This window comes from Myotis lucifugus, unplaced genomic scaffold (genome assembly GCF_000147115.1).
Source record: "Myotis lucifugus unplaced genomic scaffold, Myoluc2.0 scaffold_471, whole genome shotgun sequence".
Lineage (NCBI taxonomy): Eukaryota > Metazoa > Chordata > Mammalia > Chiroptera > Vespertilionidae > Myotis > Myotis lucifugus.
Window position 1 is genome coordinate 55,009 of NW_005871519.1, and position 26,904 is coordinate 81,912.

Consider the following 26,904-nt stretch of genomic DNA (forward strand, 5'->3'; position numbering starts at 1 on the left):
ACACAGCCAACGCTTATTGGCGGGAAGGCAGGCAGATACTGGTTGTGAGAGGGGCCCAGCATGACAACTTCCTCCAGCACAGAAAGGTACTCCTCAGGGCGTTCTAGAAACAGGCATGGGTGGGGACATCCATCAACAGCCTCCTGAGATGAGGAGCGGGCAGGCTCTGACGGGGCTGGGTCCCAGTTCCGTGCCTGCTGCCTCGTCCAAAAATCTGGTGTTACGTCTCCACCTGAGGGCCGTTGTGCTAACCAAGGTATCAGTGCCGAGAGCACAGGCCACCAGCCAGTATCTCATCTCCACATGCTGGGGGCAGGGATGGTTTGTTTGAGGGGAGCACAGAGGCACGCCAGCCTCCACTTTCTCCACCTGCCTGCAGAGCCTGGCACTGGACTTGTCTCAGGCCCCTCAGCTTCGGGCCTTGCTCTGTCCCACCCCCACCCCACCCCCACCTTCACCCCCCAGCAAACCCAGAGGCAGCAGTAAAGCCCTGAGACCATGCTGGGGCTCAATCTCACACCCTCTTCCCACAGGGACCTTCCTGTGGCCTCGGGGCCACTCATCCCTACTTAGGAAAACTTGGGGCGTCAGGACAGAATCAGGATTCCTTTAGAGCAGCAGTTCTCAACCTTCCTAATGCCGCGACCCTTTAATACAGTTCCTCATGTTGTGATGACCCCCAATTTCATTGTTACAAATTGAACGTAATGAAAGCATAGTGATTAATCACAAAAACAATATGTAATTATATACGTGTTTTCCGATGGTCTTAGGCGACCCCTGTAAAAGGGTTGTTCGACCCCCAAAGGGGTCACGACCCACAGGTTGAGAACCACTGCTTTAGAGGAAGGGGTGGGAGGATTGTTGCAGACCAAGGGAAGAAAAACTCCAGTTCCTGCTGAGCCCCCGAGCTGAAGTACAATTCACATCCAAGCAGCCCTGCAACCACAGGACACCCGCTGGCCCAGGCTGCCAGCTGCTTCCCTGGGGGGTGTCCCAGCCGCCCACAGCGAAGGGACTGGGACTGTGCCTGAAGCACCATGTCATCAGGATGGCCTGAGGCTGTCGCATAATTGAAATACATCTTGAAAGAACAGGGTCACAGACCCCTAACATCTGGCTGAGACACACAGCTGAATCCGCATGAAATTTTCATGACAAATGTTTCTTCTAAAGTTCTTCAGGCTTCTTTGAAATATGAGCCTATTATATATATTTTTTAAAAACCTCTAGGCTAGACACGTGCCAAGTAACTCTTGTAGCTGTTTCAATGAAAGTGACCCAGCAGAGGGGAAACCCTAGTGTGTGCTGGTGGGAATGAGGCTGGCGCAGCCACTGTGGAAAACACTGTGGCTTCCTCACAAAGTTAAAAATGGAACTGCCATTGACTCAGAGATCCCACTTCTGGAAATATATCCTAAGAAACCCGAAGCACCAGTCAGAAAGAATGTACACACCCCTATACTCATAGCAGCACAATTTACAGTAGCTAAGATGTGGAAACAGCCCAAGTGCCCATCAGTAGACGAGTGGATAAAAAAGCTGTGGTACATTTACACCAGGGAATACTATGCAACAGTAAAAAGAAGGATCTCTTACCCTGTGAGACAGCATGGAGGGACCTGGAGAGTATCATGCTAAGTGAAATAAGTCAGTCAGAGAAAGACAAGTATCACATGATCTCACTCATATGTGGAATCTATTGAACAAAAGAAACTAATGAACAAAAAAGAACTTATATACATATATGCATAACCAAAGGACATAGACAACAGTGTGGTGAAGGCATAGGATGGGGCAGGGGGAAGAAGGAGGGGGACTAAAGGGAGGCGGGAGGGAATTGGGGAACATCTGTAATACTGTCAAAAATAAAAAATTTTTTAAAAGTGACCCACCAGGAACAGACTGTCCTCATTGTCACCCTAGTCGTCACACATGGTCACTACTGGACACTGGGGAGCCCAACACTGTGTTCATAACCAGAGTGACCACTACTCACCTAATAACATTCCTATGAAATCCTCTTCAAAATTACAAGTCCAATAAGAACATCATGAATGTCCACTACAGGTTTTACACTTGGCATTGCTGCATGCCACACAATAGGCTGAGGGCTTCCTTTAAGTACCAAGACGACCCAGGACACCACCCCCAGAGTGCTGCTCATAAAACTCCACCGTGTAACTAGTGGGAACACACAGCTCACTCACACCTGTGCTGGTAATGTCACACCTGCAGGTGAACAAGGTACACATCTTCCTTTGACATGTTAAGGGTTAGGGTATTCTTACCCTAGCTTTAAAAATCAGTCCTTAACAAATTATTCACTAAGAGAGAACCTGATAAGCTGCCTCCAAAAGAAAATAAAAATCCAAAGACAGGCCAATTACTAAGACATCACTCACAGGTCAGGGGGGCAAGGGCAAAATAACTACCCAAATGGTAGGACAGACAGTAGACGCCATGCCTCCCGCGAAAGCTCTAGCGGGTTAGTATTCCCAGAGCAGCAGCAATGTCTAACCAAGGCAGAAGCAAACTCACAAAACTGACAATACAAAACTTACGACTCCTGAGCCCTTCATTCCAAACAACACATTTCCATGGGCCCAGTTTGAAATGAAAATAAAAAATACAACTGACTTAGAAATCAACAAAATGAAGATTGTTTTGTAAGTCAAACTCAAAAGCAATTTTTAAAACTCCCATTTGTGAGCAAAAGGTTGCAGATAACCTGCAGAAGCGCAACTAACAAAGAGAAGGAAGAAAAAGGGTTAAAATTAGATACTGGTTAATAAAGAGGCTTGAAAAATGCAAAGATACTGCTTGGAACGGGACCACAGAAAACACAAGACGAGCACCTGAAACCCTCCACAGAGGACAAGCGTAAAGCCGCCAGAAATCCAACCAGACAGAACCTCTCGGGTCCCCAGCAGGACGCCATGTCAGGTTGAAACAGAACTTACTAAGCTGATGACAGAGAAAACCTGCACAAACCAGTCCTAACAGGCCATTTTTAAAGACATCAGTAAGGAGACCAGGTGCCGAGGCCAGGAGACTTGGGACAGGATAGCTCGAGGCTTCCGAGGCATGAGTACGGCCCGGCCCGGCCCGGCCCTCCTGACACAAGGAGGTCCTGAGTGAACTCCAGCGAGAAGCCAGCAGGGCATGGGAGGTTCCTTTTCCAAAAAGGAAGCCAAGAGCATGCCCCCAATGGCAACCACTGCCATCAGCCTCCTGGGGAGCAAGGGAGAAGGTGCCTAGCACCGGTACTACTGACTAGGTAAAAACACGGGGATGTGGGGACAGTGTGCCCTTCCCAGCTATAAAAACCTCTCCCCCTGGTGACATCAACGCGTAGACTGTTTCCAGCCAGAGCTGCATTCAACACTGCCCCAAGGACCCAGCATGTTCCCAAACGGGAAACCAACCATCACAGAGCAGACAGGACTTCTTCACGTCTCCCTAAGTCCCTCAGGACTGTGCAGCCGCTCCATCAAATGGCTCATCCCTGCCCTGCCCCCCCGCCCCCCACCCCGGAAACATAAAACCCTGGGGTTCAAGCGTTTCCTCGGTTTTCTCACGTGACAGAGAAACTGTCTATCCTACCAGCATCAGTGAAAAGCAGGCCTTCTGTGATGCATTTTAGTGATACCAGGCATTGCAACCCTTTCCCGAGTGGGACGAGCACACTCCCGCGTCCAAAGGTGCTCAGGCTGAGAGCACGCACACAAGCATCTTCACTGTTCCTTGAGCTCAGCTGCCTTTGAATGCTCACATTAAACTTGTGATGCTTTACTTCTAGTTTCTATGATATTCTAAAATACTTTCCCTGGTCTTCCGTAACAATCCTCACATTCTTACCGAGTGAATGGAACCAGAGCAACTTCCATGGGCTTTCCCATGAAGCCTAAGGGGAAAACCCTTACCAACTCCTATTTTAATAGCTTTCTTCCTGCGTATTTCCAAAACAAAGCTGAGTGGGGTGGTTTCCATCCAATCCAAGACTTACTTAACATCCCTCTGGCTGGGACCCTCATGCAGGAAATGGGACTCTGTGATCCATCTCCAGCAGAGTCACCTTTTAACCAAAACGGCTGCTGAATTTCCTCAGGACAAACAGAATGTAGGGAGGGAAGAGGACATAAGAACAAAGAACTGTGGCCGTGAGCCAGCTTCATGGTGGAAAACCCCCACCCCCAGGCACCCACCTCAACTAGACTGGGGGAGGTGGAGGCACCTAGAAAGGCCTCAGCCCTTTTTTATTTAAATGGCCCAATGGGAGACAGCAAGAACTAGGCGACGTATGACAATCTGTTAAGCAAAGCCTCAGCCAATGAGGACCGAGGAGGGACACTTGCACCCTGGGGAGAAATGGGCTGTGATCGCTGCCCCAGGTGAGCCTGCACAACCAGGCGGACACACGCCACCGAGAACCTATTCCAGGCCTTGTCGTCGCCATACCTCTGTCTCGAGTCCATTACTTAAATGCAGACAGGTGAGCATTTCTCACACTAGGTTGGTGATCGGGACAGATTTTACAGACTGAAAAACAAAAGCAGCACCTTTTGGCCACATCTGCATCACTCCATGTCGTTACCGTGCAGTCTTGATGGAGCTGGCGTCAGACATAACCTCGTAGGCGTGTCACCGTATTAAAATGTTCAGTAAGTTGCTAGTCATTATTTAACATACACAGGAAATCTGCACACACTGTCCAAATAGCCTGAAGAAAACGAGCACAGGTTTGGTGAAGGTGGCACCCACCTCAGTGCACAGGACGGACAGTCAGGAAGCGACAGAGGCCCAGGCACAGAATCACACAGACACAGGAGGCTGCAGCCCCACTGGGAAAGAATGCACCAAACACATCGCATTTATTTTCTTTTTTTTTAAAGCAAATAACAAAGACCCATTTTACCAGCTTTACTTTTTAAACCTAAGCTTAACATTACACATTTAAACAATTGTCAAAACTTACTAAGTTGCCAGCATTCATGCACAACTAGAAAACATCCTCAATTTATACTAAACCAGAAATGTATTACCATTGATGCATTAGTACCTTTCACTACTCAACACTGAAAGACTGAAACTACTCTGGGAGGCGCGTCCTGGCAATGTTAGCTTCACAGCAGGCCGCCACTGCTTGGCTCATGTTTAAACACAATGGAAAGCAGGTCCGTGCTGGTGTTAGTGTATGAAGTCACGGCCACCCTGGATCACGTTTAATAAAAAGCAAAGTGCATACAGAGATTTACAACAATTGTAAAGACCAAAAAGAAAAGGTCCTATCATGTGGTCCCAACAATAAATCAACAGTCTGACAAACAGGCTCCGATGAGCGTGTATAAATACTTTAGATTAGGGACAGTTATACTGAAAGTCGAGTTCGTCTGAAATCTTCAAAAAAATGTTCCTGTTAATCCTCACATGGTGCTTGTTACAGTTAACATCTCTGTTACATGCGTGCGTTGAATTACTTGTTATCCAAGCGTAGCAGCTGCTCCTTACCATTTATCGTCAAGGACTTTAACTGGCCGTCTTCTTCAACTTCTACTCTTTCTTGACCGTTCTCGACAATTCTGGAGGATAAAATGCATTTTTAAACTTTATTTCTTGCAGTAAATGTATGTGTTTGTATAGATGCATTTGGAAACCAGGACGGCCACAGACGAACATGAAACCACAGACCCTGGGGCTGAGAACCAGCTGAAGCCACCCAGGGCCATCTTTCTGAAAACAGACCGATTCTGACAGACAACACTATACTGCTGACCATGACCTACATGTGGACACCAAGAATCAAATGGTCACGGTTTCAGGGAGCATCTGAGATCTTGCTCCCAGGCATATGTTGTCAGATTGGCTATAAAAAAAAAACAAAACTCATAAAAATTAAAATATGATAAAGCTTTTACTACTAATGGTGCTTTCCATTTTGTTATCCTAACAGTGCCAGCAAACCAATTACACTATTATTACAGCACTGCACATTAAAAATGTCTCTAGCTCTAGCCGGTTTGGCTCAGTGGACAGAGCACTGGCCTGTGGACTTAAGAGTCCCGGGTGTGATTCCAGTCAAGGGCATGTACCTCGGTTCCAGGCTCCTACCCAGTCTGGACCCTGGTCGGGGCTCGTGCAGGAGGCAACCAACCGATGTGTTTCTCTCACATCGGTATTTCTCTCTGTCTTTCCCTCTCCAACTCTCTCTAAAAAAACAAAAAAAGGAAAATTATCGAGTGAGGATTTAAAAAAAGGCTCGCCCTAGCCAGTTTGGCTCAGTGGGTAGAGCAGGGCTCCTCAAACTACGGCCCTCGGGCCACATGCAAATACAAATATTGTATTTGTTCCCGTTTTGTTTTTTTACTTCAAAATAAGATATGTGCAGTGTGCATAGGAATTTGTTCATAGTTTTTTTTTAAACTATAGTCCGGCCCTCCAACGGTCTGAGGGACAGTGAACTGGCCCCCTGTTTAAAAAGTTTGAGGACCCCTGGGGTAGAGCGTCAGCCTGCAGACTGAAGGGTCCCAGGTTCGATTCCAGCCAAGGGCACATGTATGGACTGCAGGCTCAATCCCCAGTGGGGGGCATGCAGGAAGCAGCCGATCAATGATTCTCTCGTTGATGTTTCTATTTTCTATCTCTCTCTCCCTCTCCCTTCCTCTCTGAAATCAATAAAGAAATATATTTAAAAATAGATTAAACTGTTAAAAAAAAAAAGGTTCTAAATGAAGAGGGCTGTTAATAGGTAACATTAAACAAAATTTAAAAAGAAATGCCCTAAATTCGGCTATTAAGATTCTCAGGTGCCCAATTTAACTTACACCCTATACTTCACGCTCAGGGGCAGGGGGGTGGCACCCATAAATTATTACACCTACTTATTAAAAACATGAAATATGGGAGAGAACTGTACCTCTTTGTAGTGATTTTTCTTCCATTAACAATTTTGGTAGAAGTCGACACGGACTTGAAGTTGCCCATCCCACTACCACCAAATGACGTCGAAGAGAATGAAGTGAGACCTCCATGACCTATTGACCCAAAGGAAGTAAATCCTGTAAGAAATAAAGGGAAAAAAATATCAGAGACTAGTATGTCTGGCATTCAGTGCAAAAATCCCCAAGTGTCAAATCCCATAGCAGACCTCTCCTGTAAGCAGGGTGCTGGCAGGGGCAATGCTGGGGTCCAGGGGACTCCTCTGAATCAAGGGACAAGACAGCAGGCTCCTTTCACCTCCCCTCCTACCCCCTACTCCTGCTGGGTCGGGCCTCGTTGCATTTCCCCTATTTATGGAGGATCCACTAAGCATTTAGCCTCCTGGAGGGACTAGGATGGCCGCACACTCTGCATCTCACAGGAACAAAGTGACCACTGCTGACAGAATGGCAGACCCAATCCGCTCACCTTCCCCTTGCAATGTGACCACAAGGGACAAAAATCTGAATTATCAGAAAGCTAAAGTAATTTTAGAACAAATTCTAAAATAATTACCTTACAAGTATGGCTCTGTAGTTCATGTACAACATTCTCAATCACATGGACGTTACACCCTGATGGCCACACATCACCCTGAAGCTGGCTTCCTTGTTCATTACAACAAATACCCGCACTCCCTACACAGGACTCAGCCCTCCAGCTCTAATACTGTCTAAACCAGCGGTGTCCAACAAAAACAGAATGTGAGCCAAATACGTCATTTTAATTTTTATAATGGCCCCCACTAAAAAATACAAAGTGGCAAAATTGACTTAAGCACTATTTAATCCAGAATATCCTAAATATTATCTTATGCAATATAAAAAAGTTGAAATTGTTTGGACTTAAATATTCCATCTTTGAAACCAGTGTATGTCCCACTTGTAACGCGTCGGTGTGGACGGGCACATCACGAGGCTCAGCAGCTCCGCATGGCTGTGGCCACCATCCAGGACAGCACAGGTCTAGAGGCTGGAGCCACAGGACACTTTGCAAGGCCCTGACCAGTAAAGACTGCACTTCTCTAATGATTTCTACCAGCTGTTTTCCCTCTCCCTGAAACTTGAGCACTAGCATAAGCACAAGCATGGTATCGGAGGATCTGCTGGAGAAAAGCCCTGGCATAGTGCTCTGTGGAAGAGAGCTCCCCAAAGGAGCCTCTCCTAGCTGCTATCAGCATGACCCTTGCAGGAGGGACCTTCTGACAGTACCATGCAGGCAGCCTGTGTAACAAAGCACTGCAGATTCTTGGCAGAGCATTTAAGACAAAAACAAGACCCAAAGACAGCCCTAGCTGGTTTGGCTCAGTGGACAGAGTGTCGGCCTGCGGACCAGGGGTCCCAGGTTCGATTCCAGTCAAGGGCATGTGCCCGGGGTTGCGGGCTCGATCCCCAGTGGGGGGCGTGCAGGAGGCAGCCAGTGAATGATTCTCTCTCATCATTGATGTTTCTATCTCTCTCTCTCTTCCTAAAATCAATAAAAATAAAATAAAAAAAGACCCAAAGACAGCAGGAACTAGGTGAGCGTCCATGGCAAGAGTCTCCTTCTTGAGGTAAAACAATCTGTTAGGTCACCACCCCACCCCTCGAGCTGCTGACCTGCTTTACCAAGCGCTAACGCCAACACTGTGCATGTGGCTGGGCACCCCCACAGCAAGCACACATCCCTCGTGGCCGCAGCAGGCATGGGTGTTATTACTGCCCCTCCTCGGCCTCCATCAGCGGACTCAGGGCCTCCTTGTACTAAACTACCCAGAAACACCTTACACCCTTAACCAGGAGTATTTACTAGTTAGAGCAGAGATGGATTTTCATGTATAACGTTCTTGGAAACGAGTAAAGATGACTAGGGAATCTACAAGACTGTTCTATCAAAAGGAACACATGTTTCAAACTATTTACCAGTTACCAGAAGTAACATCTTGGGATTTGATACCTGCATCAAAAGACGGAAACCCTCCGCCAAAAGCCGGGAACCCTGTGAAGGCGGAGAAGAACGAGGTGGTTCCCCGGTTCCTGCTCCCACGCGGACCCCGCCGAGTCCCAAAGAAGTCGTCAAATGGGTCTTCTGGAAACAAACACATGCATTTTGTAAAATTTTGTTCCATGTCGTTTCATGGGAAAGCTGTAATAGGGGAGCAGGAAGCCTTGGAGAAGTCATGGCCACAGCTCACCCAAAGCTCCTGTAACGAAAGCAGAGCCAGCCAGAGGCATCGGGGACAGACCCAGCCTGCCCACCACGCAGCCTCTGTGAAGGGTCAGCAAGGGTTCATTCACTCAGGTACTTAGGAACTCAAACTCCCTAAGGCAGCCGTGGGCAAACTACGGCACGGGCCGCATCCAGCCCGCTTGAAATGAATAAAACTAAAAAAAAAAAAAAGACCGTACCCTTTTATGTAATGATGTTTACTTTGAATTTATATTAGTTCACACAAACACTCCATCCATGCTTTTGTTCCGGCCCTCCGGTCCAGTTTAAGAACCCATTGTGGCCCTCGAGTCAAAAAGTTTGCCCACCCCTGCCCTAAGGTCTGAGTTGTCTCCATTATTCAGAAATAAAAACAAACATGGACTATTCAAACATTCATTTTAACACACAGGGAGGAGTAATTCTGGGCCTTGGATGTAAGAGCTCCTTTTAAATTTTCTGTAAACTTGACATCTCAAAAATATTTTTTAAATGGTTAGTCAAGGCAAATCTAAATAAATGTGAATTGCAGACATGACATTTGTGCTCCAATAGGAAACTACTAGATCAGTGATGGCGAACCTATGACACACGTGTCAGAGGTGACACGCAAACTCATTTTTTTGGTTGATTTTTCTTTGTTAAATGGCATTTAAATATATAAAATAAATATCAAAAATAAGTCTTTGTTTTATTATGGTTGCAATATCAAAAAATTTTCTATATGTGACACGGCACCAGAGTTAAGTTAGGGTTTTTCAAAATGCTGACACGCCGAGCTCAAAAGGTTCGCCATCACTGCACTAGGTGAATAGGCATTGTCTTGCTAGTGAAGATATCAAAATGCTCCTGAAAATAAAAGACCAACCACGAGTTTAACTCTGATTATCAATGAGTTACTAAAAACACAAATCATAAAAACCTTATAAAAAAATTTGCTAAAGTTCTATGAAATTAGTCAGCAATATATTTTTTCAGGTAAGTAGGAATTCTGTGAGAAACAGAAAATGGACGGACTTATCAGGAATCCTACAAAACCTTGCAGGGAAAAAGAAAAGCAACCCATTACAGAGACTACAGAATTAGTCTGGCACACCTGGAACACAGCAGCGGTGACCAAAGTGGGGAAGAGTGACAGGAAATAGGGACACACACACCCCCCAACGACTAGCACGAGACCTAGGCTGCACTGTCCTGCATACACCAAGCATCACACTGAAGCACACGGTCTTGTCCTGAAATGGCCCATTGGCGAACCTATGACACGCGTTATGTCTTTAGGTTAACAAAGCAACTAAATCCTCATATGCTGTCTGCCCATGGGACATGATACTCCAGCTAAATCAAGCATGTCAAACTCAAAGGCTAACACAGGCCAAATAAAGAAGCTTAAGTTTATGTGGGCTACAAAAAAACAAAAGCTTCAATTTTCATAGGAATGTAGGTTTATTTCAATAGAGACATGCTGAATACAAAAGGCTGAAATAAATGAGTAATTGTTAACATAAAATAGAACATTTTAATAAAAATTAATATTTTTTTCTTGAACATTAACTTACCAGACACTGAATAACTGCATAAATTAATAAGCGTAACGCAAATAAACCTATTTTTCTTGTTCTCCAAAAGCAAAATCTTTCCTGTTGCACACACAAACAAGTCAGTCCAAAACTAATGACATGGCAATCGGCTGCTAGAGTATTTGCCACTAGTATTAGTGGAGAGAAATGGTGCACCTACACGTAAGGGAAATGAATGCAACACGAGTATAGGAATCAGTCATTAGCGAATGTTGTAGTTCGCTATTAATAATCTATACTAATAATCTAATAAAAGGGTAATATGCTAATTAAACCGATGTCTTCCGGACAAAGCCACGGTGGTGGTGGTGGGGCTGAGGCAGAGGTGGTTAGGGGTGATCAGGCCGGCAGGGAAGAATGGTTAGGGGTGATCAGGCAGGCAGGGGAGAGCGGTTAGGGGCGATCAGGCAGGCAGGGGAGAGCGGTTAGGGGCATCCGGCAGGCAGGCAGAGGCGATTAGGGGCAATCAGGCTGGCAGGGAAGAGCAGTTAGGGGCGATCAGGCCAGCAGAGGAGAGCAGTTAGGGGCTATCAGGCTGGCAGGGGTGAGTGGTTAGGAGGGATCAAGTTGGCAAGGGAGCAGATAGGAGCATCCGGCAGAGGCGATTAGGGGCGATTAGGCAGGCAGGTAGGTGAGCAGTTAGGAGCCAGCGGTCCGGGATTGCGAGAGGGATGTCCCAGATTGGAGAGGGTGCAGGCCCGGCTGAGGGACCCCCCGCCCGTGCACAAATTCTGTACACTGGGCTTCTAGGTATGTATAACAGGATATTGTAAAAATGAAGTTACAAAATTTTTATTAGAATGTTTCTTACATACTGTTATAATGGCAGGGCCACAAAAATATTCATTGTGTGCCTCGAGTTTGACATGCTTGAGCTAAATGAAGACTTCCATCACTATAAAATCACCTTATTGAAAAACTACTTCAAAAGTTGGGTTACAAGTATGTTAGGAAAGTAAAGTAAGTGGCTTTTCAGTGACATTTTCTTGTGCAGGAGTCAGCCGATCCATGTTCCTCTCTCATCACTGATATTTCTATCTCTCTCCCTCTCCAAAATCATTATAAACACACACACAAACACACAGCTCATCTCAAACAGAGATAACTTACTGCACTAAGAGTTCAAAACGTTATAGTGAAAGTTGAAAACCTAATTTTCCAATAAAGGAGATAAAGAAATGGGGTATGTTAAATGCAGATTTTTACGTGGGCATAGCATTTAAGCTTTAGTAAAAGGCAGAAGAGAACATAAATGGACAGATCACAGTTTTAGTAACTAAAAAATGTTAGCCAGTGCCTTTCAACTGGGAGTAAGACAAAGGCCATTCCTTCCCGCCTCCTTTCTACTCATTCCCATGTTCCTAACTCTTACACGGAGTACACATCTTATTTTTAAGGTTAAAAAGGATAAGTATCACACAATATTTCAAAAATAAATTTGAACAAGACACATGAAAATGACCAAATGTGCTGCCATGTCCTCCCCCCCCCCCCCCACTGTGTACAAGATGCCCCGCCCCGCCCACCAGGGCAAGGGTAGCTTGTTGGAGGAGGAAGCAGCTCCCACACCAGCTGCACCCATGGGACCGACACAGAAATGAGGAACTAACTGCCATGAGCTTCCTTCCTGAGTTTGTCAGGAATGTAGTTTGTGCAAACTTATCAGTAAATAAGAAGCAAGCATCTTGGTTTCCCTGCCTGTCCCCTGTATGGTGTAAGGCACAACACAGACCTGATATCATACAGCCACTTCCAGGGAACCAAGGGGAAGAAAGAAGGAAGTCAAGGCCCCACCTCCTACTGGGGCAAGGTCAGTGCCCTCTAGGTGTCTGCGGGACAGATGACCTTGCCAGTGTCTTTACATGGTGGCAAGTACAATTTAAGGAGATGGTGAGCATGGATGCCAAACTGACAGGGTGGACTTGTAATGGTAACTTTACATGTCAAGTTGAGCGTGTTTGGGATGAAATTGATATTTAGATCAGTAGACTCATCAGAGCAGATTGCCCTCCCCAATGTGGGTGGGCTCACCCAATCAATCAGCTGAAGGGCTGATTAGAACCAAAGGCTGACCCTAGACTCTCCTGCCTACAGGCTTCCTAACTGCAACCCCATCTTCCAGCCTGGTGGTCTCTGGACTGAGTTGGAACCTCAGCTCTGCAGGACCCAACCTTGTCTCCAGATTGTGGAAAGCCGCCTATAAATTGGGCACAGTAAGAAATTAATAACTAAGAACAGTTGTAATGATATACTGTAATACAAGTATTGTGTACGGTCTCTCTTAGAATGTCCAATGTATGTAGGACAGTGTGGACATGCTGACCAAAGGGGTGATTCTTGTCCCGGTCCGAGTGGGACGACCGTTTCTCTGAACGGCGTGTGATTTAAAACTTAACAATTGTTTGTTTCTGGAATTTCCCAGACAATGGTAGCTGAAGCAACTTCCCCATCAGATGGTCTGATAAAGATAGTCGGGCCTGCTACTGGAACTTGCCTGCCTAAGGGCTATGGGTGGATCCCAAACTGAATAAAAGGATGGCCTGAGCACAAGTAGAGTCCATCCTCTTGGGTTGGGCTCTCGCCTGGCCCCCCAATTTCCAAATTATTATCTCGTCTCGTCTCTTTCACTTGTGTGCAGCCCCTCTTCCAGATCCTGAACCCTGAACCACACGGGACGTGGGGGAATACACACATCTACACATCTGACGCCCGAAGGAAGAGAAGGGGGAAAACATACACACCAGATTCATGGGAGTCAACTGCTTCCACTAAATGTCTTCAGAGAAGCCTGATACAGAGTCTAGGGGGAGAAAGTATTCTTGACCATTTCACAAGTTTCCTTAGTAATGATATTATTCTGGGGCCCATGATATTAGCAAAGTGTAATAATTCCCCCCCTTTATCTGAGGTGTTGCTCTCTTTGGTTTCAGTTTCCCACAATCAACCACAGCCTGAAGATTTAAAAGGGAAATTCCAGAAACAAACAATTATTAAGTTTTAAATCACATGCCGTTCAGAGAAACATAATGAAATGCCACTCTGTCCCACTCGGGACAAGGATCACCCCTTTGGTCAGCATGTCCACACTGTCCTACATACATTGGACATTCTAAGAGAGACCGTACACAATACTTGTATTACAGTGTATCATTACAACTGTTCTTAGTTATTAATTTCTTACTGTGCCCAATTTATAAATGAAACCTTACATATAGATAGGATGTGCATGTATAAAAACAAAAGCATGGTCCATATAGGGTTTGGTGCTGTCTGTGTTCAGGCATCCATGGGGGTTTGGGAACGCATACCCTGCAAATAAAGGAGGATGGCTGTACTAAACTAATTGACAGCCTAAGTCAAACTTCTGACAAAATCTAGACTGAGCTGAATGGTATGAAAAAACTAGGCACAAAAGACAAATGTTTACATAAACACATACACACAAAAATCCTTAAAAAAAAAAAAAAAAACCTATTATGAGTGAAATATGTTTCAACCCATCCATACATTTTCTCAAGTTTTACCACAATTCAGTATTGGAGAGCACTGAAGAGAAACCCACTCTTATCAGTGCTCTAACCCACACCAAATACGAGCACCACTGTCCTCAGCAGACAAGCCCGCAGGCGTGGCTTCAGGCCATGTGGCCCACACTAGGAACGCCCAGCACACAGAGCACTGGCACAAAGGACAACAAAACAAAATCGAACAGGAGAGCATTCCGTCTATTCTCGAGTCTCAAAGCTGAGCTACACAGCAACCTTCAGAAAAGGCAAACACCTGAAATTCTAGACTTCCACGAGCTCTCCCAGCTAACCCCAGCAACCCCCGCTAATGCCAGTAACACCAGCTACAAGTACAACTCATTTTTCAAGTGTCCTTTCTTACATATTCAGAAGCAGAGAACCTGTCTGGAAGAAATGTAAACAAACAGAAATGGGAGCAAATCCAGAATCAGCCATTCAATTGGAGCCCCAGGTGAGTGGGCCCAGGGCTGCCTAGCGCTTAGCAGCAGGCTCAGTATTGGCCAAACAAGTAAACCCACTTCCCGCTTCCCACAGGCTCCTCTGTTACAAAGCAGAGATTCTGGTTATTCCCTAGGTCTGGCTGCAGCACTGTATTTTCCAAGATTTGCAAAAATCTATCCAAGGAACCAAGATGCAGGCACTGGACCCAGTGAGCTCCATGAACTTGACTCCCACAGAAATGACCTCCTCACAGAAGGAAAACCATGTATCTCATCTTGTGGGTGCCCTTTCTGTCCCCTCCTCCTGCCCTCACGTCTACCTTCACCCTGTACCTGAGCCATAGGACACCTACACCACCTTCCAGAAGGAAGTTGCTCCCTCAACCAGAGGGACCAAAACTCCACTAGAGACATGCGTAAAGCCTACCTACAAGGGACTCAGGAAAATTGTGACCCCAGGTTCACCTGCAAACTACAGAAAAGAATGAGGACCAGCCCTAGACAAGTGCTGGCTCCCCCCAGGGGAAACAAAACAGCAGAAGGCAGAGGGCTGGGCTGGCCAGAGACTCAGACATGCCTGCTACGCTCTGGGTGGCTGCCCCTCCTGGTCCCGCGGTCCAGGAACCAGCCTCTTCTCAGGATGAGAGACCTTTCCCAAAGAAACATCCCTCTCCTTATTTGGGGGAGAAGGGGAGTGTCAGGGGAGCGAATGACTGGGAAACATTAGTGCACACTGGCAACTGAAAGGCAACTGAACATCATCCGCACAGCATCCACCCGCATTTGCCAGCATAATCTTAATTGAAAATTAACTATTTTCAAACACAGCTCCACATCCTCACATGTGCAACCCTCTTTCTGTTGCTAGGCCTACCCCCACCCCACAGGTGAGAGAAACAGGTGAGGGCACTGCTCCCCCTCATTGCTCCTCACTCACGACCATGGACTTCGCAAGAAATTCTTTCATTTTAACACTTCTCCTTGGCCTGTGTCGCACTGCCGTCCTCCACGCGTGTCTCTCAGACGGGGCCACGCAGGTATAGGTCACTCCTGAGCTTCCTTCCCCCCCATGCCCATGTGGCACTGCCTTGGCTCCCGATTTCTCTCAGCAGGTATAACGTGAAGCATTCCCCTCCATCTCCTTTTCAATCTGCTGCTTCTGAGTTGAACACTGTCAGGAAGACAACATTCTAGGCTGAACTCCTGACCCCAGAACCGGTAAGGTCACCTCACTTGGAAAGGTCATCAGGGTGGGCCCTCACCCTTGTCACCAGCAGCCTTATTCAAAGGGGAAATCTGCAGAGACAAACCTGCAGAGAGGAAACATGATGTGCAGGCACCTACATGCCGAGGACGCTGAGGCCACCAGACACTACAGAGGCCTGGTGGGGACTCCCCTTACAGCCCCCCGCAGGCCCTGATCTTGGGTTCCCAGCCCCCGGCACTGTGGTTCTGGCCCTGGGGCCCTGGCACCAGAAAAGACCCACGTACAACAGCCGCTCCCAGACCCCCACTGGCCCCCCACGTCTCAGCTGTCACCACACCAGCGCCGTGGTGTCTGACCAAGGACCCAAGGATGTGCTTCAACCACACAGCAGTAGCAGAAACTCTTTATTCCAGGTACACTTTCCAGGGCCGGCCCTCTGTGAGCTGGCCGTCCCATCCCGGGGTCGCCAGCAGCACCTCAAGCTCAGGACCGCTGTCCTCGCTCAACAGCTCCTCGCAGTCCTCGCTGAGCTGCTCCTCCTCGTCCCTGAGGCTGGCCTCATCCTCCTCGCTGGACAGGAACTCCAGCTCCTCACTCGGGAGCTCGGCCTGGCCCCAACTACAGCCCTCGCTCAGCTCATCTTCACTGACGCCCTCGAGCTCCTCACTGGAGATCACCTCCAGTGTGTCACTGTCCCCCTGGCTCAGGGCGTGCTCCGCTGGCTGGTCCCCGCCAGGCTGCTCCAGCTCCTCCCTGGGCTCCAGCTCCTCACTGTCCACCTCCTCGAACCCTGGAGAGCAAAGTGACGCTCAATGCACCACCCGGGCACCGGGCTCAGCGACACAATTAGCTTCCTCCAAAGGCTAAATTCCCAGGCCTACAGGCCGTATTACCCTCCACTAGCCTTTTCATTCACTAGGGCTCATCACAAAGACAAATGCCAGTATGAAAGGAAAATATGCTGACATGAATAGGCTCTGGAAACAGTTTTGCATTTTCAAGTTTGGCCTTGGCTTTCCGACATGAGAATGCAAGCAAATGAATGTCAGACTACACCCAGACAGGTCTCCCAGACAGTGAGTCCTGCCGTGACTTCTCTGTGAGAGCATCAGTTTACTGAGTGCCCTGTAAAAAGAAATGAAGATGGTCCCCAATCAAGTGCTCCTCCTTGGGCCAATTAACGCTCTGGTAGGGCTGTCTCTGTGACGGTGCCTGGGGAGAGCTACAAGTCGGTGCCTCAGAAGTTGGGCTGCACCGCCTGTGCATGCTGGTTTGAGTCAGCCTCCACCTCCTCTCCCGGGAGGACGCCTGCCCTCCAGGAAGGTTCGATGCCAGCAGGACCAGGCCCAAGCCCTCCCCGTCAGTGACCATCCTTGCAGCTTGGTCCTCAGGCACAGAACTGCTTGTAGCCTGTCCAACACCCTTCACCCTCCATTCTATCTGGGATGTCTAAGTCACACGTGAGGTCTGATAACTGACAAATAACTTCAGCTCGGAATGTCTTGTAATAGATCTTGAACTACTATTTTGGAAGCGAGTACAGGAGAGAAAAAGTCATGTGAAAATTGAAACAAAAAGATAATGTGCTGCTATAAATGGGCATTACGACAGGGCTGAGTCCCCGGGAGGCGGGTGCTGATAACCATCTATGGCCGTGCTGTCCGCCGCACGTACCGCCAGCAGGCCGCAGCGTCACTCCGAACATGCAGCAGCCGTGCAGCAGCTCCTCCTGCGGGTAAATCCTGACCGCCTGAAAGTGGAAGTCCCCTAGGACACCTATAAGAATGGATTGAAGAGGTGTCACTGCCACCCCACACATGGGGACCCGGCAGTCCTGGCATTAGCATGTGAGCACTGCCTACGAGTCCAGAATGGCAATGGGACCAGCCACCTCCTAAACTAGGCTGAGGCTCACAGAAGAAATTGCCACCAAAATGTCCCCTGTGTCCACAATCTATAACCTGTCTCAATGAAACACACAGGCACATAAAGATTTCTTTATATACACAAATCTCACAGTTTGGAAGATGAAAGTCAGGAGATTAAAACAGCTATGGTGGGTAAAACGGCATGATACTTATTCACATCTAATTATTATCTCTATATCTCCTTTCCCCTAGAAAGAACTGCTCAGAGAAAATCACGTCAATGAGGAAGCTTGGACTGGCCTATCAGACGTTTTCCCAAGGAGAACCCAATCTCCTTGTGATCACACTTCATTACCACAGGCCTCCTCCCTTCCACTCTTTTCTTTAAAAAATCATGAGACATAAAAAATAAAATAAAATCACGAGACACAAATCGTGCTGAAGAAGTCCCAGGCTCATAGGGTCCTTCCTTCTCTGCTGTATCCACCTGGTACACCTGGTGTACCCAAGCCCACGTTGGCAAAAGGTCAGGCCCAGCCCTAACACAGGATGTCACCCAACACTGCCTGCTCCCCAAAACACACCTGCTAAGGTCTGTACTGATACACAGAGGATAATTACGTTCACCTACAGCAGGAGTGGGGAACATCGGGCCCGCAGGCCACATAAAACCCGCCTAATCATTTGGTGTGGCCCTGCCAAGGCATTAGGGGTGAGTTGATTAAATATTTGCCATAATAGAGCAGGCTATTTATTTGTTACGAGGATAATTCTGTATGGCCTGAGAATGACGTTATAAATATTAATGGCCCTGGGCAGAAACAAGGTTCCCCACCCTTGGCTTACAGGGAGGCAGTCCAAGCCACATTTGATAGCTAAGGTAGCAGTAACTACAGCAAGTCTTCAAAAGAACCACACAGTGGGCCCCACCTCCGAACATTCCTCTGCTTTGCTTTCACTGCTCCATTTGTCAATCAAAAGGCTCCTAAGTAAACGTTTCTACAGACATCACTTAAGCTACCTTCTTACAAGCAGCCACATCACAGCAAAACAAGGAAGTCTCTGTGAATCCCCATCGGCCCTGCACCTACCAGCCTCAGCAGCGAGTGGCTCCAGGGCAGGCAGGGGCTGTTCGGTCCCATCAAGCAGGCTCCAGGAAGAACGGGGTTCACACAGGATGTGCTTCCCCCTCAATGAGCCAAAAGAAAATGACAGTGGAGGAAGTGTGCCCTGCCTCCCGGTCACCTAGCCAGCGCTCCACCACACTGGCTAACAAGTGTCCCCAGCACCACCTGGGTCTCAGACACTCCTGGACACAGAGGTGACGGGACAAGCCACCCTCTGGCTCTGAAACAGCTGGAACAGCCCGACTCCTCTAGAAACACCATCCTCTGGACCAAGGTCGCTGTGCAGTCCTGACTCACCACCACACACCCTACACACGGCACTGAAAACACGAGCAAGCAGAGATCAAAGGTCTTCCTTCCACACTGGGCGCTGTGACTCGGGTTTCCATCAGAACCACACTCAGGAGTTCAGTTCCCACGAACAGGAGAGCATTTCCAAGCCCGGGCACCTGCGCACAGACCACTGTCTAATTCAGGCGGCAAAAGGAAGTGAATTATGAAAGAATACATAAAAACCTTCTTTACGTTAACGTGCAAGGTAAAAATTCAGAAAAATCCCTGAAAAGAGAAAAGAGACCATTAGAATTCCTAAATGACAAGTTAGATGACAAGATATAACAGTGTTAAACAGAAAAGGCACCACCAGTCCTCCTGTGAGTCATGGTGACACCAAGTAGACAGCAACCCTGACAATAAACTTACCAAAGAAGTCGAATGAAAACGGGTCCCTTCCACCAAAAAATTCCCTGAACACATCATCTGGGTTCCGGAATGTGAAGCCGAACTCGAACGGGTTGTCGAAGTTAATTCCACCTGCACAAGCACAGCACACTCGCTTGTCAGTTCTTGTTCGGGGCATCATTTGTCCACAGAACATTCAAAAACATAGCCCCGCCCTGACTCGGTGACATGTGTTTGGACTTCAGCGTTCCAGAAGGTCCCATCAGCAGTGTGCCTGCCCTTCCTTTTCCACCATCTCTCAATGTGTCATCAGCACATTCTCTCTCACCAGGTTTATTTTTTGTTGGGAACTTCATGTAAACCAAGTGTGTCCACATTTACTCTCAACCTTTCTAGGGTTGGTTTGGAGCCTCAATTTCCAAATGTACACCACAGACGATTACAGAAACTTTTCATCTAAAATACACCTGTCTAGCGCTAGCCAGGTGGCTGTGTCGGCTGGAGCATTCTCTCATACACCAAAAGATGACAAGCTGATTCCCAGTCAGGGCGCATGCCCAGGTTCTGGGTTTGATCCCTGGTTGTAGCATGTAAAAGAGGCAACCAATCGATGTTCTTCTTTCTCTCAGGTGAGAATAAAAAAATAAAAATACACCTGTCTAGCCTTACCACCAAAGCTAGTGATTTTGGTTTTCCAGTAGATCTATTTTTAATCCCTAAGGATATTTTGACATAAAGCAGGTAATGATGTGGGTGTACAAACTCACAATATAATATTTCATGTCTGGTCTAACAAAAGCCTCCCAATAGGCTATGTAAACGCTGTCAATATGTCCTTCCACTCCCACTCAGCCCAGGGGGCGTCATCTGTACTTATTGAAACCTGACCCTTTCCCAGTGAGCTAACAAATTCCAAACCTTTTGTTGCCAGAAAGAAAAATCAACATTTACATACCTCCACCTCCACCTCCACCATTTAATCCTTCTTTGCCATATCTGTCATAGATGTCCCGTTTTTTAGCTGTAAATTTAAAAAGAAAAGTCAATAAAACCAAGTTCCCGTCCCATCCAAGTCCAATAGATAAAGTTTTCCAAGTTCCAAGTCAAAAAACAACACAGGCCGAAACCGGTTTGGCTCAGTGGATAGAGCGTCAGCTTGCGGACTGAAGGGTCCCAGGTTCGATTCCGGTCAGGGGCATGTACCTGGGTTGTGGGCACATCCCCAGTAGGAGATGTGCAGGAGGCAGCTGATCGATGTTTCTCTCTCATCGATGTTTCTAGCTCTCTATCTCTCTCTCTTCCTCTCTGTGGAAAATCAATAAAATATATTTTAAAAAAAAACAACAACAACACAGTTCTGTGTTCACTATTAGTGATAAGGATTTGGGACCAGCTTACTTTAAATGACAAGGGGGGTACAGGGAAAAATCTAAGTACATCTCTCCATACTCAGGAAACTAATAATTATGAAGTTTAAAGCGTGATTATAAACATTAAATATTTCCCTTTACCACCCAGAAAGACCACATGTGATACATTATATCATATCACCAAGTTACAAAATTATTCCTAGAAGTGATGGTAGGAACTGAAAGCAAGAAAAAGAATCTGCCCTGACCTACAACGCAGCCAAGGCTTTCATGACATGCTTCTTTGCTGTACTCATTACCTTCTAGAATGAAAAGAATGACAATGTAGCCCTATTTACACAGCAACCCTGTAGGTTCTTCTAATACACCACCACGTGTTCTCCAAAATGGTGCAGTGAAATGCAGGGCTGTGGGGAAACCAGGCACAGGAGCAAACCACTCCCAGCCAGGTTTGGGAACCAGAGTCCTGGTAAGAACAATAACTGTACCTGTGAAGATGACTCCCAGCAGCCTGGCTGGGGTTCAAGGCTGCATAAGAGACCATGAAAACTGTACACTCCATAAAAAAAAAAAAGGGAGCAACAAGCCCGGCTGATGTGGATCAGTCGCTGAGCCTCGACCCATGCACCAAGAGGTCGCCGGTTCAAGTCCCAGTCAGAGCACATACCTAGGTTGCATGCTCGATCCCTGGTAGGGGCCATGCAGGAGGCAGCCAATCAATGTTACTCATCTGTGTTTTTCTCTCTCCCTTCCTCTGTCTCTAAAAGTCAATTTGCGGGGGGTGGTTGTTAATTTTTTTGTTATTGATTTCAGAGAAGAGGGGAAGAGAGAGACGGCAAGGGGGGGTGGGGGGGGTGGCATCAATGATGAGGGAATTGGGGATCAATGCCGCAACTGGGCATGTGCCCTTGACCGGAATCAAACCCGGGACCCTCCAGTCTGCAGGCCCACACTCTATTCACTGAGCCAAACCAATTAGGGCTAAAAATCAATTGTTTAAAGAAAGAAGCATTAAAAAAAAAAAAAAAAAGAGGCCCAGCTGGTGTGGCTCAATAGTTAAACGACAGGGCACATGCCTGAGTTGTAGGGTCGGTCTGTTTCTGCCTCTCTCTCCCTTTCCCTTCCTCTCTGAGAAATAAAAAGAGGGCAACCAAGTTTTTACGGGGGTTTAAAGATTCTCCTTCTGCGAATTTCGAGTTTGAGCTCAATACTCACTGTCTAATGTTCCTGGCCTAGGAAACCCACAAGTCTGAGAGGTCTGGGTTAGCACACAAATGAGATACAGGTCTCCTGTGTTCATGTTAGTCCAGCTCAAAAGCTGGACCATCAGTTTAAGACCTTAATGCTGCATTATAAGATGACTGACAGGCATCCATGTTCTTGTGCTTTCGTAAGTAACAGAAGTTACTTGTGAAATTAGATGCCTGGGCCTTCCTTTAAATAAAGAAGGGAGGCACTAATGGATACAACAAAGTGCTCCCATGTCAGTAACTGCTGACATGGTTGATGGTAAAATGGGGTTTGTTCCAAAATAAAAAATGACTTTCAATAGTGACCCTGACCTATGCAGACACGTGGAGCAGGCATCCACCCCGTGGTCAGTGAATCAGCCTCTACCCTTTCAAATGCCTCCACCTTGACTCACACTAGGTTATCTAGTATTGCTTCCTGGCAAGGTTGACCAGTGGTTTTCTGGCTTCCTTATAGAGCTCCACTACCCCAGAACCCAGACACATCTCCTCTCCACCAAGAACTGTGGACTGGATTTGGTTAAGCTTTAGCATGACCCATGAAACTAGGCGAATGGACCTGAACTCCATTAGCACTCAATACCTATGCTCTCGACCGACCGGGGTCCAACCTTATGAGGAAAGTCAAACGTCGTCTTCTTGGGCACCCACTGCCCAGTGGTCTCGCCCTGGGGTCACTTACCATCGGAGAGCACCTCGTACGCCTCGGCTACTTGTTTGAATTTCCTCTCCGCTTCTTCTTTATTCTCAGGATTTTTATCTGGGTGCCACTTCAACGCCAGTTTCCGATACCTTCAAAAGAGTAAAAAGGTATTGATCACAACCAAAGTCCAAAAATCCAATAGGCTCTGAAACAGAATGAGACAAGAAAATGGCTTCAGAGCTGCAAACTCCCCTTTTCATTCAGAACCAAATTAATTAGCTCTAAAACCCAGAGAACGTAATACACACTATCTCTATCGGTCGAAAAGTGTTAACTGTGCGAGGACAAAGTGTGCACAGCGTGGGCTCAGATGTGAGGCTGAGAAGAGCACGTGTGAAAGGCGGCCCTGCTCACTGAGCACTAAGAGGCTGCCGCATGACTGTCCTCCTGCCCTCACATTCTCGTTCCTCACAGGGAGGCCGTCTCAGCCACAGCAGTCATGTAGTCCACGTCTTCCTCAAAGCCATCCCATTCTGAAGGCGAGCCTATGGCCAAGGTCACACAGTTCCAAGGGGTCAAGTAACATGAAAATCATGCGCTTTTTAAATTTTAAAATATCTTGCCCTGGCAGGTGTTCCCAATGGTTAGAGCACATCAGCCTGCAGATGGAAAGGTCAAGGGTTTAATTCCAATCAAGGGCATGTACCTGGATTGCAGGTTGATCCCTGGCCTCAGTCAGGGCATGTGCCGAGGCAACCAATCGATGTCTCTCTCTCACATGGATGCTTCTCTGCCCCCCTCCTTTCCTCCCTCCCTCCCTCTCCACTCTCTCTAAAAGTCAATGGAAAAAAATATCCTCAGGTGAGGATTAACAAAACAAACAAACAAATCCTAACGAATACTAGCTAAACTGTCAGTAGCATATACTTAGTATGAGGACATTAAATGGGGAGGGAGCATGCCCTTTAAAATCTAAGACTAGAACAAGAACCTGGTAATCCTCTTAACATGTGGCAAGTTATTAACATGAGGCTTTATTCTCACATCACCGTGGATCTGATCATGGAGAAGCAGACCCATCCCTTTAAAGGGCTTCAACCCTCCATAAGAAATGACAGAGCACACGGAGAACTGGAGAGAAGAGCCGAGTCAGCCGTGTGCGGATGAGAAAATGCACCCACGCAGGTGGGCTCGACTGCATGTCGAGTCAAGGCCTACGGAGTGTCCAGTGTCCTGTGTTTCCACTCGGATTTCAGGCTTCCCCACCTGGGCTTGAGCAGCAGGGCGGGGCCACCACGAGGAGGGCCTGAGAGGACACACAGTACTGTGGGTTTTCTCAGGGGGAGAACAGCCACATACCTGTAAGCCTCACACAGAAGTTTTCCCAGTTGTCTCACATGAACGAGGATGAGTCCACAGAATGGACTGTTCTAAGAACATGTACCACCCATGGCTGCAATTTTCCTCATTAAAAATAAATGAGGCTAGCCCCAGCCAGTTTGGCTCAGTGGACAGAGCGTCAGCCTGCGGACTGAGGGGTCCCAGGTTGATTCCAGTCAAGGGCACATGTCAGGTTGTGGGCTCAATCTCCAGTAGGGGGTGTGCAGGAGGCAGCCCATCAATGATTCTCTTTCTCATCATTGATGTTTCTCTCTCTCTCTCCCTCTCCCTTCCTCTCTGAAATCAATAAAAATATATTAAAATAAATATGGCTAAATCAAGTCTGTCAATATTTATTCATTCAACTGCATAGCACAAAATGGGAACATCTTGTTCCTTTTAAAAGTACTAGCATTTTCTAAATTTGTATCTTTGTCACCCTGGGACCCTGACGTCCCATGCTCATAGGCAACTGAACCTTTTACGTTAACATCTAATGATACCCTGGCTGGGGACTCAGTTGGTTAGAGCTTCGGCCTGATATGCCTAGATTGTGGGTTCCTCAGGACACATACAAGTAGCAACCAATGAAGGCATAAGTGGAACAACAAATAGATGTTTACCCCTCTCTCTCTCAAAAAAAAAAAAAAAAATCAGGAGCATTTTTCTCAATCCCTTAAGATTTTGCTTCCCAATAATCATTGTCAGTTTCGCTCAAATTAGCTCACAAAAATTATCAAAAACAACAACAAAACATCTAATGAGTCAATTAGATCCAGGTCACGGTCAGAGGTGCAGGCTGTGGTCCCCAACAATGGGGATTTTCAGACGACCCCACAGGATGCTTGTGGCACCACACTCCCCGAGTGCCAAGTCAACTCCATTTCAAAGTCCAATGCCAGGCTCTCGGGATTATCTCACATCCTCAGGAAGCTTCTGACCCACTTCCAGCAGAAACAGAATCCACTGCCCCAAGGGAAGGAAGAGAAAAAAAAACCATGCGACCTAATCCCACCCTGACCCCCAATCTGGGCATGCAAACAAAGACTGTTATACTACACTGAATGCCGTTTTTATAGGCAAAACAGAGTTATACTGTCCAACCGCACAGACGATTTCAGAAAGACAATTACTTACGCCTTTTTAATGTCCTCGGCGGAGGCATGTCTCTGCACGCCTAGAACTTCATAGTAATCCACCATGTTTTACAGGCTGTTGGAACGAGTCCTGCTATTAGAAATCCAGGGTGAGTGACATCAGAGCAAAGAAGAGCGATTTCCCAACTTTTTTACCTCATGGCACATAAACAAATTACTAAAATTCTGCAGCACACCAAAACGTATTTTTTGCCAACCTGACAAAAAAAATAGGTGTAACTTTGATTCATTCACACTGGACGGCTATACAGTGTTGGCTGCTGACGTTTTTATTTGACAATCTAAGGAAAAAGAGGTGAGTGCCCCTGACGAAAGAGTCTGGTGTTGCATTTCTAAAAGTTTTTGCAGCACACCAGTTGAAAATCGCCAACCTAAACGAAATAAAACAGGTGATTCGTCAGAGACGTGGTGCCCACAGCAGCTGACAGGCCCCTGGTGAGCATCCTGCTTTCTCACCTCAACATACTCAGAAGCTTGTTGCCTCATTGTGTCCTGTGTCAGGCACTGGGCAGCACATTGGGGCCACCAGGAAGAAGAGTGCCCCGCCCAGAAGATCCACAGCATGGAACCACACACCTTGGCCTCCCCACATCCCGGGAGGGAAAAGGGGGCCATCTTTAAGGGCCATCAGTGTGAACAACTAACGTGAAATTCAGAAAAGAATGTATAACCTCAAATACACTAATGAAAGTTCCAAATATTAAATGGTTAAGAAACTCAGTAACAGAACAGACTATAAATTTGCCACTTAAAATACTAAAATATGGCCCTCGCTGGTCTGGCTCAGTGGAGAGTGTCGGCCTGCGAACTGAAGGGTCCAGGTTTGATTCTGGTCAAGGGCACATGCCCGGGTTGCAGGCTCGATCCCCAGGAGGGGGTGTGCTGGAGGCAGCCAATCAATGGTTCTCTCTCATCACTGATGTTTCTCTCTCTCCCTCTCCCTTCATCTCTGAAATCAATAAAAATGTATTTTTTAAAAACAGAATAGTAAAATATGTATTTCTAAAGTAGAGTCCAAGGTTGTTCACTGTAGTTTTTTCTATTCTTTTAATATGTTCAACATAAGATATTAGGGAAACTGTTTTAAATGCAATCAGTTAAGAGATATGGAGTGAGTCAACAATTATAAAAGTTTTTCTCACTGGTAGTTACATCATTCAAAGCACAGTGGTCAGCAGTGAGAACGTTAAGTTCAACCTGGAAATGACTACCCACACAAGAGGTAGCCAGTTCTTATGACCAGAGGCACAGCAACCTGAAATCTTCAGGAACTAAAAACATGGCCATCAGCCACAATAGTGCAACAGCAGCCAGAAAGCAGCAGAAAACCAGCATCCCTTCAGCTCTGCTCCAAGGACTAAGGATACACTTGGCTACGTTCACTTGGAGCTGTTGTTGCCGCAGGTCTGCGGGCCGTCTTAACAGTGACAGACAGGGAATGATGCCAGCCCACTGTCACAACAGGAGAAAGACCTCTGCACAAACCTCCCACTTCCTAAGCTGGACCAT

General features: G+C 46.9%; 1 protein-coding gene across 17 annotated transcripts in view; it reads right to left on the reverse strand.

Annotated features, from left to right (window-relative positions):
* Positions 1–26,230, reverse strand: part of DNAJB6 (DnaJ heat shock protein family (Hsp40) member B6) — a 41,379-nt gene extending 15,149 nt beyond the window's left edge. Inside the window, exons 1-8 of one of the 17 annotated variants that reach the window (XM_023744532.1) lie at positions 25,376–26,214; positions 22,898–23,007; positions 20,557–20,616; positions 19,617–19,727; positions 17,594–17,695; positions 8,914–9,045; positions 6,917–7,058; positions 5,512–5,582 (exon numbers count right to left, since the gene is read on the reverse strand). In XM_023744532.1, the coding sequence (XP_023600300.1) occupies positions 5,512–5,582; positions 6,917–7,058; positions 8,914–9,045; positions 17,594–17,695; positions 19,617–19,727; positions 20,557–20,616; positions 22,898–23,007; positions 25,376–25,440 (793 nt within the window). In that variant the 5' untranslated portion in view covers positions 25,441–26,214. The other 16 variants (XM_023744531.1, XM_023744534.1, XM_023744533.1 and 13 more) reach the window with 16 other exon arrangements.
* Positions 26,231–26,904: the final 674 nt, after the last annotated feature.